The sequence below is a fragment of the Argentina anserina genome, chromosome 5 (assembly GCF_933775445.1).
Source record: "Argentina anserina chromosome 5, drPotAnse1.1, whole genome shotgun sequence".
In the NCBI taxonomy this organism is placed as follows: domain Eukaryota; kingdom Viridiplantae; phylum Streptophyta; class Magnoliopsida; order Rosales; family Rosaceae; genus Argentina; species Argentina anserina.
In genome coordinates, this window is record NC_065876.1 from 8,655,268 (window position 1) to 8,674,117 (window position 18,850).

An 18,850-nucleotide genomic window follows, 5' to 3' on the forward strand; every position below is an offset into this window, starting at 1 on the left:
TTATTTATTCAGGGCTTCTAGCTCATCTGTACCAACAAAAAGAAAGCTAAATAGAGACTCACAATTTAAAATTCACCAGAGATTCACCAATCTGATAGTCTATTTTGGTAAAAGCCATTAACTCTCTCTGCGGTGAAAAGAAGCAAAGAGAAGGGCAAAGGCGTTGTGTGATTGGTAAATAGGAGGAAAACAGTGGGCTTGTAATGATACAACTAAACTCAGGCCTCGGGGTCTTTTAAAGTCCTTGCTTCTTGAACTCAGCGACTCCGAAGAAGCTGTCCTCTCTCTCTTCTTCTTCTCGGTTTGGTTGGAGCAAACCGGCGGAGTCAATCTCTGATAAGAGAGACAGAGACCCCTCTCTCTCTCTCTCTCTCTCTCTCTCTCTTCAGACGAAACGACATCGCTTTCACCCATCGTTTTCTTCTTCACTATTCCCCCCCAGCTTTTCTGTGCTGCCCTTTTTCTTTGGTTTTAAAGATATTGGGCTGGCTCGGTGTTGTTGGGCGCTTTCTCCTCTGTTTCTCTCTGGTGAAAAGACACATTCTTTGCGCTCATAGTGAGTACAAATTCTCAGTCTTTTTGGGGACTTCTGTTACGGGATTAATGCTGCTTTCTCTTTTTTTGTAATTGGAGGTTGATCATGCTCTATTGTCATGGCTCTTCGGAACACGTTTTTGGATTATTTTTTCTGGGTGATTATGTACTGGTTTGGTTTTTCCTACATCATTGGTGATTTGTTTTGAAAATCAATGTTTTGCTGGCATTTGTGTTCTGCATGTGCGTTTGATTATGGAGCAGGGTTGAAAAAAATGGACCTTTGCACAATGCAGATTAAAATCTTGTGTTATTTGTGTTCTTCGTTCATGGGAATGCTGGTTTTTGGGGTGTTTAAGACAATCAAGGTGTTTGCTGGTGCATGTGGTGTGTTATTTTGTTTAATTGATGAAAAACTAAGTCGGTCGAAAGGATAATTTCTGTTTAAGGTACTGCTCATGTATCTGAGTATCCCAGTGATGGAGATCAACTTTTTTTTTTTTGGGATTGTTTGTAAGGTTGGAATGACAGTTTCCATGGTAGAGTTATCATGTCTTGTGAGATGTCCCTTTGTGACTAAAGGGCTGCTTGATGATTATTGTTTGATCAAGATACAAGTCCTGTTTTATTGGTTATTTTACTTATTTATGTTTTGCTTCGTCAGGGTGGGTTAGTGGTTGCAGTTATTGCCTGATGCTACTGATGATCCGAGTTTCCAACTAATTGCTACATGAATTTCAGTGTTAGAGGTGTGCATATAGTAACAGCACAAGATTAATATATTCCGTCTCTGTTTTTTTTTTTGTAGCAAGGGGTAGCACATTGATTATGGTTATTATCAATAAAGCAGGTTTTGTTGTTGTTTATCGACCGTTTTGTGATGCTGCTTAATAACTAATTTCCATATGCATTTTAGTGCCAGAATCTTGTAATGAAGCTTGCAAATGAACTCACAATTTAATCGAAACTTAGTAGAAGTAATAAAATGCAGAGTTATGGAAGGCTATGCATTTTTGAAGCATGCTATTTTTTCATTTCCCCTATTTTGATTAGTAACTTATGTATACTGTTTAACACTTTTGGTTATCTATATAGGTTGCTTAATTTTTTTATGTAAATAAAGAAGTAATCAAGCCCCATGGATAATGAGTGGTATCATGATGAAGTGCACAGACGTGCATGTCTGCGGTACATCTAAATGTTTGTACTCGGGAAGATACGGTAAGCATGTAACAGTATATACTTTTTGCTATAAGCATGTGATTTATTTTTAATACAATTAAAGAACTTATCATTTTGTATGAGATTATTTTTTCTTAAAATGTGCTCTATCTGTTTTAAGCTTAAACCTGCAATGTAGGTTTTGTTAGAGGTTTTGTGATTGAACCACATGCTTCATGTACATGGCTATAGTACACATCTCTGAAACTTTCATACATGTATTTCTTATCAAACAAAAAACAACCACATTATTTATATAGGTTTCCTTCCACTTTCATTAATTATTGACCAGTGTTATTTCTAATCTCAGGTTCTTGATATGGGAATTATACCTTAAATAATATTAGCCTTTGGCATGCACACACACGTGTGCATTTGAATTTTTAGCCTATGATATGAAAAGCATGAGCCTGTATAATATGAATGGACTATTAGAGTATTAGATACATAGTTTTAGTGTACTGTGATGCATTTCCCTTTATCAAATAAATATATTTTTAACACTTAAATACTATATCAGGAGAAATTATCGACATTATTAATTGAGGCAGCAGCTCAGGTGAATGATCCAAAGTTAGGACCTCCAAATCCAACAAATCAGTGCTCTAATTGTGGTGCCGAAGATATTAAATCCTGTGATGGTGTGTATGGATGTTCAACATTGTTCCATAAAGAACTTTGTTACCATTTCTGGAATTGGTGGTAATGATTCATCTTTAACTTTTAGGTCATTTTGGGTCCATCAAGTTTCCATGCACGATTCTACATCCATACTATTTACCAGAAGTTGCTCTTATTTTGAACAAGATTTGCCCAGCATGTAAAGCCATCAGGCAACGTGTAAGGGTCAAGGTCAGCTACCACTGATCTCGACTTCATTGAATGAATGTGACTTATATTTAGTTCCATAACCAAAGGAAGTTTGGTTAATACGCTCCCCTTGATGGTTAATGTTTTAAGTTGATTTTATTTTAAATATTTTTATATATTGTAGTTCATTTCAAGTATTTATCATAGTTCCTTTTGTTGTTATTGTGCATTTGATTAATTATTGATTATCTCTTATTATGACTGTACCAGGGCTCGGAGCGGAAGGGCTGTAGATATTGCTTTGTGAGTTTGTCTCTTCAAGTTCATTTTCTTTCTTTCTCTACCATTGTAGTTCAAGTCTTGAAACTTTTGAAAACTAGGGAGGTCCGGACTACCCACGTATGAAGTTCAAAGTTTCTTCTAGAGAGCTTTTCAGACGAAGTACAATAATAGTAGAAGTGGCTGGAGAATTGCCTTCTGATTATTGGGACTTCATTCCCAAAGATCCCCATCATGATGAAACCCACTCAAACCCCAATAGAAGAGTTATATCTCATGCTCAGGTACCTTGGTCTTATTATATGTCCATGTAATTAGTCTTCAAACTAAGAAAATCGGATACAAGAATATGCACAAAACTTTACATTTGTACATGTATAATGTATAATGTTTGTAGATACTGAATATGCCTATTTTTGTATGTGTGTTTGTATGCCTATACCTTAGTCCAATTATCTGTCCATGTAACTAGCTTTTCAAACTAAGAAACCATCAGATACATGCAACAGAGTCTACCTTTTCACATAGATAATGTTTTTCTTAACTGAAAATTCATTTCTTTGTTTATACATGTATGCCTGTACCTCCGTGTGTGTACATTTATGCCTCTTTATGAGAGACATGGTCAAGCATCTAGGTTGTATGCGTGTCTGAACTTTTTTTTTCTTTGTATCAGGTTCTTTTTCTTAATTTATTTTGCAAAAGAAAATAAAAAAGTATGTCCTTAGTACCCATTTTCACACTTCGGTGGGCGGTGGCTAGTGCCCTCCCTATGTATAAATATATGTGTATTGGTACATGTGTGTGTGTAGATTTATATCTGGTGTGTACACTGTTTATTTTATGGCAAATGGTTGTCATGTTTATTCCATACTTTCTAATTCTTCAGAGCTCTCGCTTATGGTCGTCATTTTCTGCCTTCCAGGTTCATTTTTTGTTGAGTGATGTTGATCCAGATTTCATCACAAAGTTTGTACCAACAACCAGCTCACCTTCTTTGGACTGTTTCCTTGTTACTGCTAATTCTCATCGTGTGACAGATGTTATGTATTCATTGTATAACGGGCAATCATTAATGTTTGTAAGTCTACTTCACTGCTGTACTTGGTTGATTTGTGTCTTAAGTTGCCTAATAATCCATGCATCTGGTCATGCTTTCCTCTCAAGTTTGCCTTAATGAATTTGTATAGGATGACCGGACTAGAGCTTATAAGAAACTAGTGGATTTCAGAGGCACTGCAGATGAGTTGGGTTCTCGTGTTTTGGACTGCCTGAAAATTTCCAAGGCAAGCTACTTCAGTTAATTTTCTATTTTTCTGTTGATCTCATAGACAAGATGGTTCTTCCTGATGTTCATACTTTAACTGTGGAGATAAACAAGGACACAACAGGCAGAGATTCGATTTCAGTTGAGCAACAAAAAATTAAAGATTCTCCTTCCAGAACATCTGGCTTGAGGTGGATGAAAGATGTTCTTCTTGGAAAGAGAAGTGATCACTGTTTCCGAACGGTTGTTGTTGGTGATCCAAACATTGAGCTGAGTGACATTGGCATACCCTGTCATATAGCAGAGAATCTGCAGATCTCTGAAAATCTGAACCAATTTAACTTTGAGAAGTTGTTTGTGTTTTGCAAGCTACGTCTTGGCAGTAAGGGGCGACGAGAGCTGCATGTTCGTAGAAATGATAGTCTGGTTAGGATAAGTAAACCAGAAGAACTGGAGATGGGAGATACTATATACAGGGCATTGAGCAATGGAGATGTTGTGTTGATAAATAGGCCTCCCTCAATACATCAACATTCCCTGATAGCTTTAAGGGTGAAGGTCCTTCCAGTAAATTCTGTAGTGTCGATAAACCCACTGTGTTGCTCTCCTTTTCGAGGTGATTTTGATGGTGATTGCCTTCATGGTTATGTTCCTCAAGCGATGGATGCCAGAGTTGAGCTCACAGAGCTTGTTGCTTTAGATAAGCAATTAGTTAATGGGCAGAGTGGGACCAACCTTCTATCTCTCAGTCAAGATAGTTTAACTGCTTGCTATCTCATCATGGAAGATGGAACTCTGATGAATAAATTCCAAATGCAGCAGCTGAGAATGCTGTGCCCCCATGAACTGCCTTCACCAGCAGTAATAAAAAATCCTTCTGGTAATTCTGTTTCTTGGACGGCAAAGCAGATAATCAGCATGTTTCTACCTGCAGATTTCAATTATGCTTTTGAATCAAATGGGGTGCATATTAGCGCTGGAGAACTTATGGCTTCTTCCGAAGGTTCTTCTTGGCTGCGTGATACCAGCGGTAATCTTTTCCAAAGTCTTGTCGAACATTGCCAGAGTCAGGTACTTGACATCTTCTTTTCTGCTCAGAGAGTTCTATGCGAGTGGTTGTCAATGAGGGGCTTGAGTGTCTCTCTCTCAGACTTGTATCTTGCATCGGATACATGTTCAAGGAAAAATTTGATGGAGGAAATCTTCTATGGTTTACAAGAAGCAGAAGAAGCATGTACCATCAGACTGTTGATGCTTGATTCTTGTCAGGAATTTCTTATGGACTATGCTGAAGAGAACAAAAGTCAAAGCCCTTTGACTGTTGGTTCAGAACATTGTTGTCATCAGAAGCAGAAATCTATCTCACTTAGTCAGGTCACTGTAGATGCTTTCAAGGAAGGTTTCCGGGATGTTCAAAATTTAGCATACAAATTTGCCCGTGCGGACAACTCTTTACTCGCTATGTTTAAGGCTGGAAGCAAGGGTAATATGCTGAAGTTAGTTCAGCATGGTATGTGCCTTGGTTTGCAGCATTCACTGGTTCCCTTATCATTTAAGTTTCCGACTAGCTCTCATGTGATTCATGGAATGATCAAAAAGCACGGGGTAATGTTCAGGAGGTTGGACGAACTTCCGAATTCATCGAGTCATATATCCCATCCGCTGTAGTTAAAAGTTCGTTTTTGACGGGTCTAAATCCCGTCGAATGCTTTGTTCATTCAGTCACGAGTCGAGATGGTTCTTTTAGTAATAATGCTGAACCGAAAGCTCATGTATTTCATGCGCGATTTACATACTGCTTATGACGGAACAGTTAGAAATGCATATGGGGATCAGATTATTCAGTTCTCTTATGACAGTGATGAGGACATATCTACTACAGATAGCACCAGGAACAGCTCATATACAAAGAATATTATTGAGTGTGGTGGCGGCGAACCTGTTGGCGCATTGTCTGCTTGCGCAATATCTGAAGCTGCATATAGTGCGTTAGATCAGCCTATTAGTTTACTCGAAACTTCGCCTCTGCTAAACCTGAAGGTTCTTCCTCTCTTCTCACTCATTCCTCCCTCTTCTCTTTGTAAAAGTTATTTTAGTAATGGTTTCTTATTCTTTTGTAAGTATCCATGTGTTACTTTGAGTATCGCGATGATGCTTAGATATTGACAGTTAATAAGCAGGAATCTTTATCTTCATGTTAGGAATGGCCGTCTTACTCGTGTGCGATGTTTTTTGAATTGCACAGAACATCTTAGAATGTGGTTCAAAGAAAAGCAGTGCTAAGCAAACAATGTCATTATATTTCTCTGAGAAGCTTGGAAGACATAGACACGGTTTTGAGTATGGAGCTATAGAAGTTAAGAATCATCTGGAGGGACTCAAATTTTCGGACATTGTTTCTACTGTCATGATAATGTTAGTTTATATGCCCTCTCTCTCTCTCTCTCTCTCTCTCTCTCTCTCCAACGCGATTTGTAATTGTTGTGGTAATGTGGGTATCAGGTTCTCCACACAAACTGGTAGCAAGATGCGTTTCAGTGCTTGGGTTTCTCACTTTCATATATCCAAGGTAGTAAAATTGTAATTTAACTCTCTTTTATCAGCTGATACAAAGTCTGTTTTCTATGTTATAAAATTTTGTCCATTTAGGAAATTGTACGAAGAAGAAGGCTGAATGTGCGATCTATTATAGATGCACTTTATGCAAGATGCAACTTGGCTGGAAAAGAGTTGAAACTTATTCTTTGGAATTTGAAGATCACAAGAAACAAGTAAGCTCCTTGATATTCGGAGGTCTTATATCATCTGTACAACCTCGTAGATGCATGGGTGACAGTGACATAACCTTCTTCATCAATCTATAGATCTTAGATACTAGGGGTTACCATCTTCCCTTGAGCGAAATATAAGTGCTTTGTTAATGCTTGTACATATGTTTTACTAATCATCTACATGGTCAGGTGTCCAAGTGCTTAAACATGAACAACTAAATAGGACTAGCGCATTGTCAATTTGTTAAGTACAAGAAGGTTTTAGTTGCAAGGTTCTAAGCTTTTAATTTTATCTGATTATTATAAACCATATAATCAAAATACAAAGCAATTGCATTCTTATGTTGTTTTTATTTTCTCGGTGAACTATTATGTTGAATTGTATCAATACATGTACTCTCTGCAGTGTTTGAATTGTCTTCAAATTGTATCCTTCCCCTGGAACTGTACTGTCCCATTCTAACTTGGCTGATAATTCAGGGAATGTGATTGCTGCGGGACATCTAATGATACACTTTGCATCAGTGTGTTACTAAGTGAAAAGTACAACGATTCTTCTGAAGTACTGGATAGAACTCAAGTTCATGTGATACCATTCTTGCTTAATTCAGTAGTTAAGGGTTAGTTCTATACTACGCGCCCTTATGATGCACGCATTCCCGCTTCTGTGTTCTGACTTTAATTTTCCCTTAGGTTTCCTGGAGATAAAAAAGGTGGATATTTTATGGAATGATCGACCTGGTTCATCTGGTGAACTGTACTTGAGAGTTTCTATGTCAGGAAAAGCTGTAAGGGGTAGAACCTTTTGGAATATGCTTATGGGCGATTGTCTTCCGGTCATGGATATGATTGATTGGTCACGAAGTCATCCAGATAATGTCCATGACATTTGCACTGCCTATGGAATGTTGGGCGGAATCATTTCCTTAATGTCAGTTGCCTTTGCTATTTTTTTTTCATTTTTTAACTCACAGTTTCATGTTCAAATACTAACTACTTTCATGCATGCAAGTGCAGAAGTTGGAGTCGGCGACTATAGATGTCGGAAAGACAATTCTTCCTCAACATTTGGTTCTTGTAGCAGATTGTTTGTCAGCGACAGGCGAGTTTGTCAGCTTAAATGCAAAAGGAATCGGTCAACAATTGGAACATGCATCTGTCAGAGCCCCTTTTATGCAAGCTTGCTTTTCTGTTAGTTACTAACTTATATTTATACTTAATTATGTTATTGTAAGTTACTTTTAAGTCAATTTTTTTATGCTCACTGTCGAATTTGCAGACTCCTGGTCCTTGCTTGGTTAAAGCTGCTAAGGCTGGGGTTGTGGATAATCTCCGGGGGAGCTTGGACGCATTGATATGGGGAAATACTCCATCCTTGGGAAGTGGTGGACAATTTGATATTATGTATTCTAAGGTACACTCATATTGTTCCTTGCATGGCTGTAACTCATAATTAAGTCAAGGGTGTTTTGGGGAGTTTAGGAGAGGGTTTGTGTGCAATAGAAATGTTTATATTCATGGCTTGATGGGTATAATTTTGAGTCATTTATATGATTGTACAAGCTACACCAGAGTTAGGTCTTCTTGAATTTATTAGATGATGCTAACAATCTTAAAAAAAAAAATTATGTTGAACTCCAATCAGATTTCTCAATTATATACACATGTATTTTTTTTTTTCTCTCGTGGCACATAGCTTCAGCAGTTCTCTTTTTACAGTCAATTTCTCCTATCGATGCCATGCTTTAGTGAGTAGTGCACATGTTACTGATCTTCATGTGTTATAGATTAGGATTTTAGTAGGAGTTTCTTAGTACTGAAGATGTCAAATCATATATGTATTGTCCAATTTTAAACAACTATTACTATTTGATCTCGGTTATTTGAATGAGTCTACATGCTATCAAATGTTGCATTTGTGTTTATCCATTGCTAGATAATTTTTTTCGTTTTTGTATGTTATGAACTCGTGATATTCTCACTTCTTCATATGCACACTCGTTCTTTCATAGTTCTTAACCCCTTCCTTTATAATCAGGGATCTGCTTTGTCGAAGCCATTTGAAGTTTATAATTTGCTGAGCAGCCAAATCATTTCCAACCCCCATAATGGATTTGACATGTCTGATGCTCCAATTCATTTATCTGACAAATATGTTGCTCCAAGTGTGTACAAGAATGATTTTTTGGCGCAAGTTGGAGAGTGAATTGATAACAGAACTGAGAAAACTTTATACGATCCAGGATATCGAGAGACTTGAAGAATATATTGCACAAGTAAGTTAACCCCTCAACAGTGTACCAGTCTTACGTATCTTTAGGCCATTAGTTTAATTGATATTTGAGATCTTGTTGCTTGTCAGTTTGCACTTTGCAGTTGTTACTTCGTTCCTGTTCTTTTGAATGGACAAAAATTGGAGTAAATTACAGCAAGCTGCCTTTCACCATTAATACATGTGCTACATACTTCCATAGGTCTTTTTAGGTTACTAAAATGTTAGGCAAGGCCACAGGGCTGAAGTCAAAATTTAAATAATGGAAAACCACTAAAAGAAATCATTGTCATCTTCATAAGCTTTGATGGAAGAGAAAAGGCCCTCATACACATGCTCTCACTTATGTAGTCTCGTGTTGTGCTCATGCTAAATGCTTGGAGGGGCATATGTCAGGGAGAGAGCAGGGAAGTTATTTGTTGTACACCGAAACCTAAGAACCAAAAAAGAACTTAAATGGATTTTTTTTATATTGAAAGATTTTCCTTCTCTCCCTCACCTCATCAGCATCACATCCCATAGTAGGGACTCCTCTTATCTCTTCCCTGTACCATATAAATTTCAAAATTTTGTGCGTTAGCCTTTGATTGGTGGCGTTTCTGCACTAGTATTATACATAAGAAAGTACTTTATAGTAACGGCACATTGGCATTTGAAATTGATATTCTCTCTCCTGGTGATCGCTTGCATATTCTAGGAGAATACCTGATATTGACACTAATGAATGCAATGCTAATCACATATACGTAATTCGTGTGAATGTAGGTATGACATCAATGAATGCATAAATGAGATGAAGAAGCAAGTGCTGATGAAGGGTTTGGACTTTCACCCTCATAGAGATCGTAAGATCGGATTAGGAATCAAAGAAGTTAAGGTATTTTATTTTCTGCAAAATTTGTTTTTAAATCTTTACTTTAGAATTTCAATGTTGTGAAAGATAGATAGGTGTTTGTGCTTATTTTCAACCAAGTCTTTGCGACTCTCACTGTCCCCCACCCCACCACCATCCACACAGACAGATTTTAGTGGAATTGAATTTATTTTATTAATAAAAAAAGGATTTTTCTCTTAATTATAAATTATTTTAGTCCTCTACCCCTATACAGTTCCATGATTTTTTTTTTAAATCTTTTATAGGTTGGTCAGCACCCTATCCATGAGAATGCACGTTGTTTCATGCTAGTACGAACGGACGGGACGATAGAAGATGTTTCGTACCACAAGTGCATCTCTGGTGCTTATGAAATTATAGCTCCTCAAAGGGCAAATGGCTATCGCTTGAGGCATTTAAGCCGTGCCCTCGGTAAGCCATCTTCATGTAAAGTGGCATAACTTTGGGGAAATAAGGGTTCAAAATAAAGTATCATTTACGTAGCTTCTCTAACAGATCTAAGCCTCTTACCAATGCTTCCTTTTGCTACTTCTACTACATCTTTGTTTGTCTCCTTTTAAATAGTCAGATAAGATCTAGTGGAAGTAGCAACGGGAAGCTTGTAAAGGTTAACTAGTTAAACCCCCGTAACCCAAAACCCAACCGCAACCCCCATTTCATGTTGTATTCATGGATCAAATGTCACTGCTGTATCACTTCAACTATTGTATCAATCTGTTCTAGGGTCTCTCAGTTTTTATCATAATTTGATGTGGACATTGTAGTAAGCTTTTGGGCAAAAAGGCCGATTTGTACTTTAAATTTGGTCATAATTGTCAATTTGCACCATGAACTTGCATTTGAATCAATTTACCTCCTAAACTTGGTAAAAATTGTTGATTTGCACCATATCCATTAAATTTAATGTTTTCCATCCAATTTTAAGACATGTCATGCATTTGAGGGGCAATATTGTCATTATATATTTATTCATATTTAATAATGAAATAAATTAATAAAATTACTTAAGATGAACACTTGTTACAATTTTTTTTTCGAAACATGTTATTGATTTATATATTTATTATTTTACGTGATATAGTATGTTAAAAGATATTAGAAAAATATAAATAAATATATTAAAAATTAAAAATAAATGTGTGTTATGGGAGAATTATTATTTTACCGTTGTGTGTGTCTGAGCCTTATTAGGTTTCCTGTTAGAGATAGATTCGCATCTCTGTAATAGATTAGGACTCCGAATCCTACGAGATTGTAGTTATGTAATGCCTATATATAAGCCCCATTATCAATAATTAAATGGTTACGTTTTGTTCCATTACGTCGTTATTATTCTCGTTTCGTTCCTCCTCCAACAATGTGTACACATATATATATATACACACACACACACACACACAACACACTATATTTGAATGGGTGAGTATGTTGAATATATAATTCGAAGTAGGGTTAAGTATGTAGAAAAAAAGATGTAAATAAATAATTTGATTAAAAAATAATCCTCCTTTTAAAGAATATTTGTATTTGTTTTTAAGAAAAATATAAATAGAAAATAACAACATTACCCCTCATGTGCATGACATTTGACGTAAAATTGGATGAAAACAGTTAAATTTAACGGATGGGGTGCAAATCGGCAATTTTTACCAAGTTTAGGAGGTAAATTGAATCAAATACAAGTTTGGGTGTAAATTGACAATTTTAGTCAAGTTTAGGGTGTATTTTGACAATTTTGCCTAAACTTTTGCCGCCCTTTGTTTGGTCTAATGTAGTGATGTTGGAAAGCACAAAGTACAACATCGTTAATCGGCATTAATTAGCACTAATGCGTAATTGCTTGGATGACTTCAACTAGTTCATGATTCTCCAAGTTTTTGACTCTGGCATATTTCCATGTCTGATGAGATCTGGTAGGTCATGATTCTTATCATGCTTGCATTTGCATATGGTGGAGAGCAGCAATGGCCACCTTTTGACATTGTTCATGACTATATACTAGATGTTTCTGAGTATAACCAATGACATCTTCGGCTGCTACTTCATAAAAAAAATCTCACCTGTGCTAATTGGTATCAGTAGTATGCATGATGGAACTAACATGAAGACAATGATTCACTATATATTATTGTTTTTGATTGTGTGGACGAAATCTTGAACTTCTGGCGATCTGAAATGTTCCGTATCCTGATGTTATTTATTCAATTAAACATGTGATTAAAGTGCATGAACTGGAGGAATGCGATAATCGCCACCCAACACCCTTCTTGTCACCTTCAAAAGCTCCATTATCCTTAAGCAACAAGCGAATCTGGCCTTCTGTTATATTTTCTTAAGCATATTGCATAATCTGTCGTTGATTACCGCACTGCATTAGTTACATGAACGGAAAGGTTGCATTTCGCCGGTCAGTTAATCTTTTGGACCTGGAGGGATCTGTTCTCTGGCGAACGCCATCCGCAGGTTCAGTGTTCTTGCCGTGGATTTTGCACATATGATCTCTGTAAATGTAATATTGTTGGAGATGTTCTAAAAGTCTAAAATATAAGAAACATTAAAAAAATAATAAGAAAAATGAACTCGTATGTATTCGTCTCGGCACTCTCAATAAGTTGTGCGATGAACATCTCAATTTGATGGTGACGACTGACGAGCATTATGTGTTCCAGTGCAAGTCGTTTTTTTCGACTTAATTGTTGTCTTCAGTTTTTCTGAAAATGACATATTCGGCCTCATCTCTCCATTCCATCCATCCTAACCTTTCCAACGCACAAATGCTACATTGTCAGATTCTGCTGCTTCTCCTTTGCAACAAGACTTGCCGTCTTGGTGCTAAACCATTCTTTACATACCTTTCCAACGTTTATCACATTAACATGTTATACACTAATTCGGACGCTTCCCTTTTCCTGCAACTCTATAGAGATTGATTTTCGACATATCTTTTTGTAAGTTGATCCATCTTATAAACATATGAGTGAATCCACTGTTTGGTGAAGAATTTATAACTTGGCTTTATAATAATAGAGATTTGAGCAATATTCTAATTTCGAACTGGCAATTTTATTGGACTAGAAGAACTTGTGTCATGGCCTCTTTAGAGCAAATGCACCCATTTTGAGTAGGTTAGACTAATTCTTAGTCTAGATTAATCTAAGATTCACCAAATTAATATATAGTCTTTTATTTGACAATACACCAACGAGAATAATATGATCAATTACTATTTACATTTTATTAAAATAACATAATAAAAATGATTGATTTATTCTTTATTACTAACTTTAAAATATTTCATTTATTTATAAGAAAATTGAATTGGAGAAGAAAAAAATTGATAAGTAGAATGTGTGAAAATAAAGAATAATATGGTAGTAGCATAGTAATTGTACAAAATTTTGATTTTGATTTTGGGAAAATTTCGATTATATATTATATTGTAATTTATTCAATATAGTGGTGACTGCTCATTATTGATAGTTTTAAATCTAACGTCCCAAATTAAATGACAAATATGGCTGCTTTGAACATGGGTGTAGACTTGGGCCCCACAATAATATTAACCCTACTAAAGATTAACCCTCCTCTCACTCCCGTTGGGCAACTTGGACTAATCGGCGTGGGCCCTCTAATTACCCCTTACTAATTTAACATTACTGCATGTTTCTTTTGCTCCAACCCTCACACCAATCCTCATTTTCCACGACGGGTGCATTTGCTCTTAGGAAAGCTCTCATAAAGTCATAATGAGAGTGCTTTTGAAAATCTTAAAGAGCAAAACTTCCAGTTTCATTAATTCGATTAACATCTAGAAAAAGGTAATGTCAAATTAGTACATTGTCAGTGTTAAACAGTGACAAACGTGGTATGTTGACCAACTGTACCGATATTGTCCTAACTTAACCACCTCATAGGTGTTGGGTTTTAATCACAAAAGGCCTCGGTCCAATTGGTTATTATCCATTCACTTATAAGCTTTATTTTCTTTGTCACTTCTTAGATGTGGGATCTCTCCTCTCCAACACGCCCCCTCACGTGCAACCTAATTTTTAGGTCTGCACGTGACAGATTAACATCCCACATACTGGGATGAAAGAAACTAAGGTCCAGTAACCAATTACACTTAGTGGCCATCCAATCGGAAATCCTCCGATGGCATGACAAAGTGGCACCCAACTCGAGCCCACGAAAGATTTGAGGCGCGACTGGAGAGGGACCCGCTCTGATACCATGTTAAACAGCGACAAGCGTGGCCCGTGGACCAACTATACTGATATTGTCCTAACTTAGCCACCTCACAAGTGTTGGGTTTTAATCACAAAAGGCCCCGGTACAATTGGTTATTATCCACCCACTTATAAGCTTTATTTTCTTTGTCACTTCTTAGATGTGAGATCTCGCATCTACAACAGTCATTATATAAAACATTTAATCTCGTGTTTATAATGTCAGACTGTAGAAACCAAACCGAACATTCTTGGGAGAATTAACCGGGTGTTTTTTTAACTGTTTTACCAGGAAAGCACTTATGCATGACAGCATGAGTAGCGTAGCACGTTGAAGACTTGAAGTGATGGGAGTAGTGGCAGCAAGCGGTGTCGTTTTGGCTTGTACTTGAGAGGTGACCTCTTGACCTCAACGGCCTGGCGTCAGAATTACAATAAACGATAAATCTTGGTGGGATTTGCTCTACAGCGGTCGGGTTGGCCTCTTGACCTCTACGACATGTCACGTGTTCTCATGCAGCAAAAACCAAGTTGTAACTTTGTAAACTCATATAATCAAATTTTGATACATTTTCTTTTATGGTTCAAGAGACAAATGATATAGGTCGAAGTCGGAATGTGAAGTTTAGGAGTTTAGAGTTTTTGTTTTCAATTGTTAACGTACTTCAGTTGGAATTTGAGATCGATTTGGGCATGAAAAGAAAGAGAGAGGCTATATGAAATTATGAAGTAGGATTGCATGCATGAGGAGCTCAATTGAGGATTTTGTTCTGCGTGTTAACTTATTTGAATAAGATATTGCCAAATTGCATTAGCTGTGGAGCCTGTGGTGTTGTTTTGTCTCTCCGAAGTTGGAATCTTTTACTTTGTTTTTTCGGTTGTTTGCCTTAACCTTTTCCTGAACGACATATATGGCTCTACCTGCATATATTATTGGCAATACACGATCTCATGAGCATTATTGGATAGAGACACAGATCATGTCTGGTCTATATTTTTACCTGCTGCCTCTTCTCGATCTAATCTGCAACTTTTCGAGGATTGATGAATGCTGATTGTTTTTATTATTAGAGGAACGGAAAGAAAACGAGTTTTTATAATTTAAACAAGAGCATAAATCTCGTGTAGAACAAAATGGGGAAAGCTCGTTGGATTCGAATTTCCAACTCGTGAAGTGGTTAGATCAATATTCACAAAAGCTAATGCACAACTCAAACTCACCACATGATCGTCAGACTAATTAAACAACCCCATTATTCCCATTAACCGCTAGGTGATCGGCCATTTTGGAGTTAATGAGCATTTAAGTGGCCACAATCTTTTGTCATTACCGGATTTTAGACCGGGATTTGCAGATACGTATGGGGGTGCTAGCTAAGTGGCTATCCCCCAATCTCGGTCCTCTTACTTCAGAGATGCATGACGATTAATAATGCACCACACGTCTGTTTCGCCTCATCATCTATAACATCTTACATGCTCGATCAGCTGTAGTGTTGAACCATTGACACACCATATTTTGTTATTCACACACCGCACTAATGATTTAAGCTAATAAAACCCAAGCAAAAGTAATTGAGGGCATTAAAAGAGTAATAAAAATATATATAAGGTGTGTTAATAACATAAATGGGTGTGTTAATAACAATTCCTTTCTTATATATTAAACCAGTTTAGTACCATAAAACGTCATCTCCCCTCACCTGAGCTAATTCCCAAGACTTCAAATTTTGAGCCGGTCCGTAAGTGATTCATTTCATTATCATTGTTTTTTTAACATGTCCACAGATATTCTAAAAAAAGTCCACAGAGAGTTGCATGTCACAACGTCACTTCGATGTAGGTTCTATATAAGATCGATTTACGAACATTGTGCTTTCCTGGCAATCTGGCATATCGATCGGGAGTGCCTTCTTCATCATACATATTAGTACGAGAATGGTGTCCGATCGTAAAGGTATGCACATGAAGAACAAAGGAAGTAGGGCATGCATTCATTTACGGCTCGAATTGATGTTTATCTAATTCATGCGCCATTAATTCTAGCTTACAGGGGTGTCTGCGTGGAATGTTAATTAGGTAATGTCGCATACTGAACTGAACTTTTCTCATCGTTCTCGTATTGACATTGACATTTTCTTTCCAAACTAGCTTGCTACTTGCATCATCGATCATACAATAACCCTGAAATTATAGCACCTTTATAGAGACTTATGTTTGGAAACAAATTGAGCTGAAATGAATGAACTTGCGACCCTTAATATTGACCATAAGAACCTAACTAAAGAACATTCTCTCTTCTAATTCTATTGGCCATGGAATAGATCGAGAAATATTGAAGTGCTCTAACATGCCTTTACAGTTGTATTAATTCCAGTCTAATAGTCTTATCTAACAGCGACATGAAGCTTATTATGAAATAATGATCCTACTATCAACATCCTTATGAATTTATGATGCCGTCATTTAATTTTCGCTCATAATGAGGATTGAGGAATATCGATAATGATTCATCGATTAGTACTGTTGGCGATATCTCATATCTGTGTGATCGATTGATACTCTGAAAATACACCAACAACGAGACGTCAAATAAAAGGGTTTAATGCTCATGTTTAATTTACATGGCACTTTACAAGTTGTGTTTGGTTTTGTTTAAAACTTTGTACATCTAATTTATCAAAAGTCAGCAAAATATGGTTTTCATAAAATAAGAGCTGCAACTCCTCGTGATTTATGGTTAAATAATCTCAAACTAGGCCTTAATTAAGTAGTACCTCTTCTTGGTTCAACTGTTTAACATGATTAATTAGCACGTACACTAGCAAATAACATGTGCATGGATTGCTGCTAGCTAATTCACCATGAGTTGCTGATGGCTTTTGACTCGTATACATAAAACAACAACTAGCTGGCCGCCGGGTCTTCGATCATGACTCGAAATCAGATCTTGGCTGCAATTTGCATTTGCTGGAAATAGTTTCCGTTTTGGATATGTATATATATATATATGTATATGTATATAGTCCCTATACAGAGTGAAGGTTCACTCTGAAGTTTCAGAGTGAAGTTTCAATTTTGGCATACTTTTCGGTCAAATTTTTTCACCATAAGTGATTCAATATTTAGATATTCTATTCAAGATCATCTCTATAAAGTTTCATCCAATTTGACAATGATTTGAGCTTTCAAAATTGAGATTTACACGAACGGTTCACGTCGAACAGTTTTAATTCATTCATTGATTTAATCTAATTTCAATACCTTAACGATGTCCGAATTAGATGAAATTTTGTAGAGATGATCTTGAATAGCATACCTAAATATTAGATCGCTTATACTGAAAAAATTTGACCGAAAAGTGTGCCAAAATTGGAACTTGACTATGAAACTTCAGAGTTAACCTTCACTCTAGATATGGACTATATATATATATATATATATATATATATATATATATATATATATATATACTGGCAATCAACTTAATTGGACCAGTTTCGATATAAAAAAAAACGTAATTGTACCAGCAGCTTTCATATTGTTCTATAATTAATTTAACTATACTAGATACACACTTCTACTTAGATGAGAAACTCAGAAAGTGATAAACATGTCCCATTCCAAGCTCTCAAACTGTAATTATAATTTCTTAGATTATTGTAAACATATATGGTTGATCTCAGAATTTTATATTAACACTAATGCATGTGAATGTGATGGAACATATTATATGTGTAGCGTACTGAAATGTGATTTGTGAGTTGTGGCCAAGTCTATGTATGGGTAAAGTGATCATTCCTGCCTAACAATATTTCCTTCCTGTGTCGCCTACCAATAATCCATACACAAGAATGATTTTTTTTTTGGTCTGACATACACAAGAATGATTGCGATCCAGTAATCAGGTAAAAGTTAGATATGTGTACATATATTGCTTCTTGTTTTCTTCTTCATTAGGAAGAGAAAACCATTTCTCAACTTGACAAAAGAAAAAAAAGCATAATGATCTTTTCCTCGGAAGTTGGTAGGATAGAGGACCAGGAAATTTTTCATACTCGTAACGCAAGATTATTACCAAATTTGAGAAGTCAATTTATGCAACTATCTTGCAAAAGTGAATGTTGCAAACGTGTTCGATTACGATGTCACAGTAAAATTGACAACAATTGTCTGGCCTTTATTTTCATAATTTTATCCGAAAGTGAAACTAACTAGATAACCTATTTCCTGTTAAATGTTTGACCCCCACGTAGCCAGCCACACATACCCCAAATGATAAAGAGAGTGTTTCCAAGGATCTTAAAGAGCAATCTTACGCTGAGTTTGGTCCCGAGTTTGATCAAGATTATGAGCTTAAATTTTCAAATAATCTGATTAAGGTGTTTGGTGAATCAACTGATTTCCTAATTTCAATACAATTTTTAGGCAAATTATGAAAACTTTTAAAAATTGCTGCTGATTAAATCTGCAAACGCATATTTTTCCAATCGCATCTCGGAACTAAACTGGGCCTCACTGACGATAGGAAATTTAGCCCGAACAAACTTCACTTTTTACGGGTACCAATAAATG

At 36.3% G+C, this 18,850-nt stretch overlaps 1 protein-coding gene across 1 annotated transcript; it reads left to right on the plus strand.

Annotated features, from left to right (window-relative positions):
- Window positions 1-249: 249 nt before the first annotated feature.
- LOC126794563 (DNA-directed RNA polymerase IV subunit 1) lies at window positions 250-9,990 on the plus strand. The gene is given in 20 exon segments (XM_050521311.1): window positions 250-556; window positions 1,630-1,755; window positions 2,276-2,396; window positions 2,483-2,607; window positions 2,836-2,868; window positions 2,946-3,128; window positions 3,770-3,925; window positions 4,035-4,130; window positions 4,217-5,675; window positions 5,678-5,870; window positions 5,872-6,151; window positions 6,357-6,526; window positions 6,614-6,680; window positions 6,761-6,882; window positions 7,363-7,502; window positions 7,576-7,817; window positions 7,900-8,073; window positions 8,162-8,296; window positions 8,921-9,158; window positions 9,920-9,990. Coding segments are annotated over 18 exon segments (3,906 nt in total). The 5' UTR covers window positions 250-556; window positions 1,630-1,713; the 3' UTR covers window positions 9,089-9,158; window positions 9,920-9,990.
- Window positions 9,991-18,850: the final 8,860 nt, after the last annotated feature.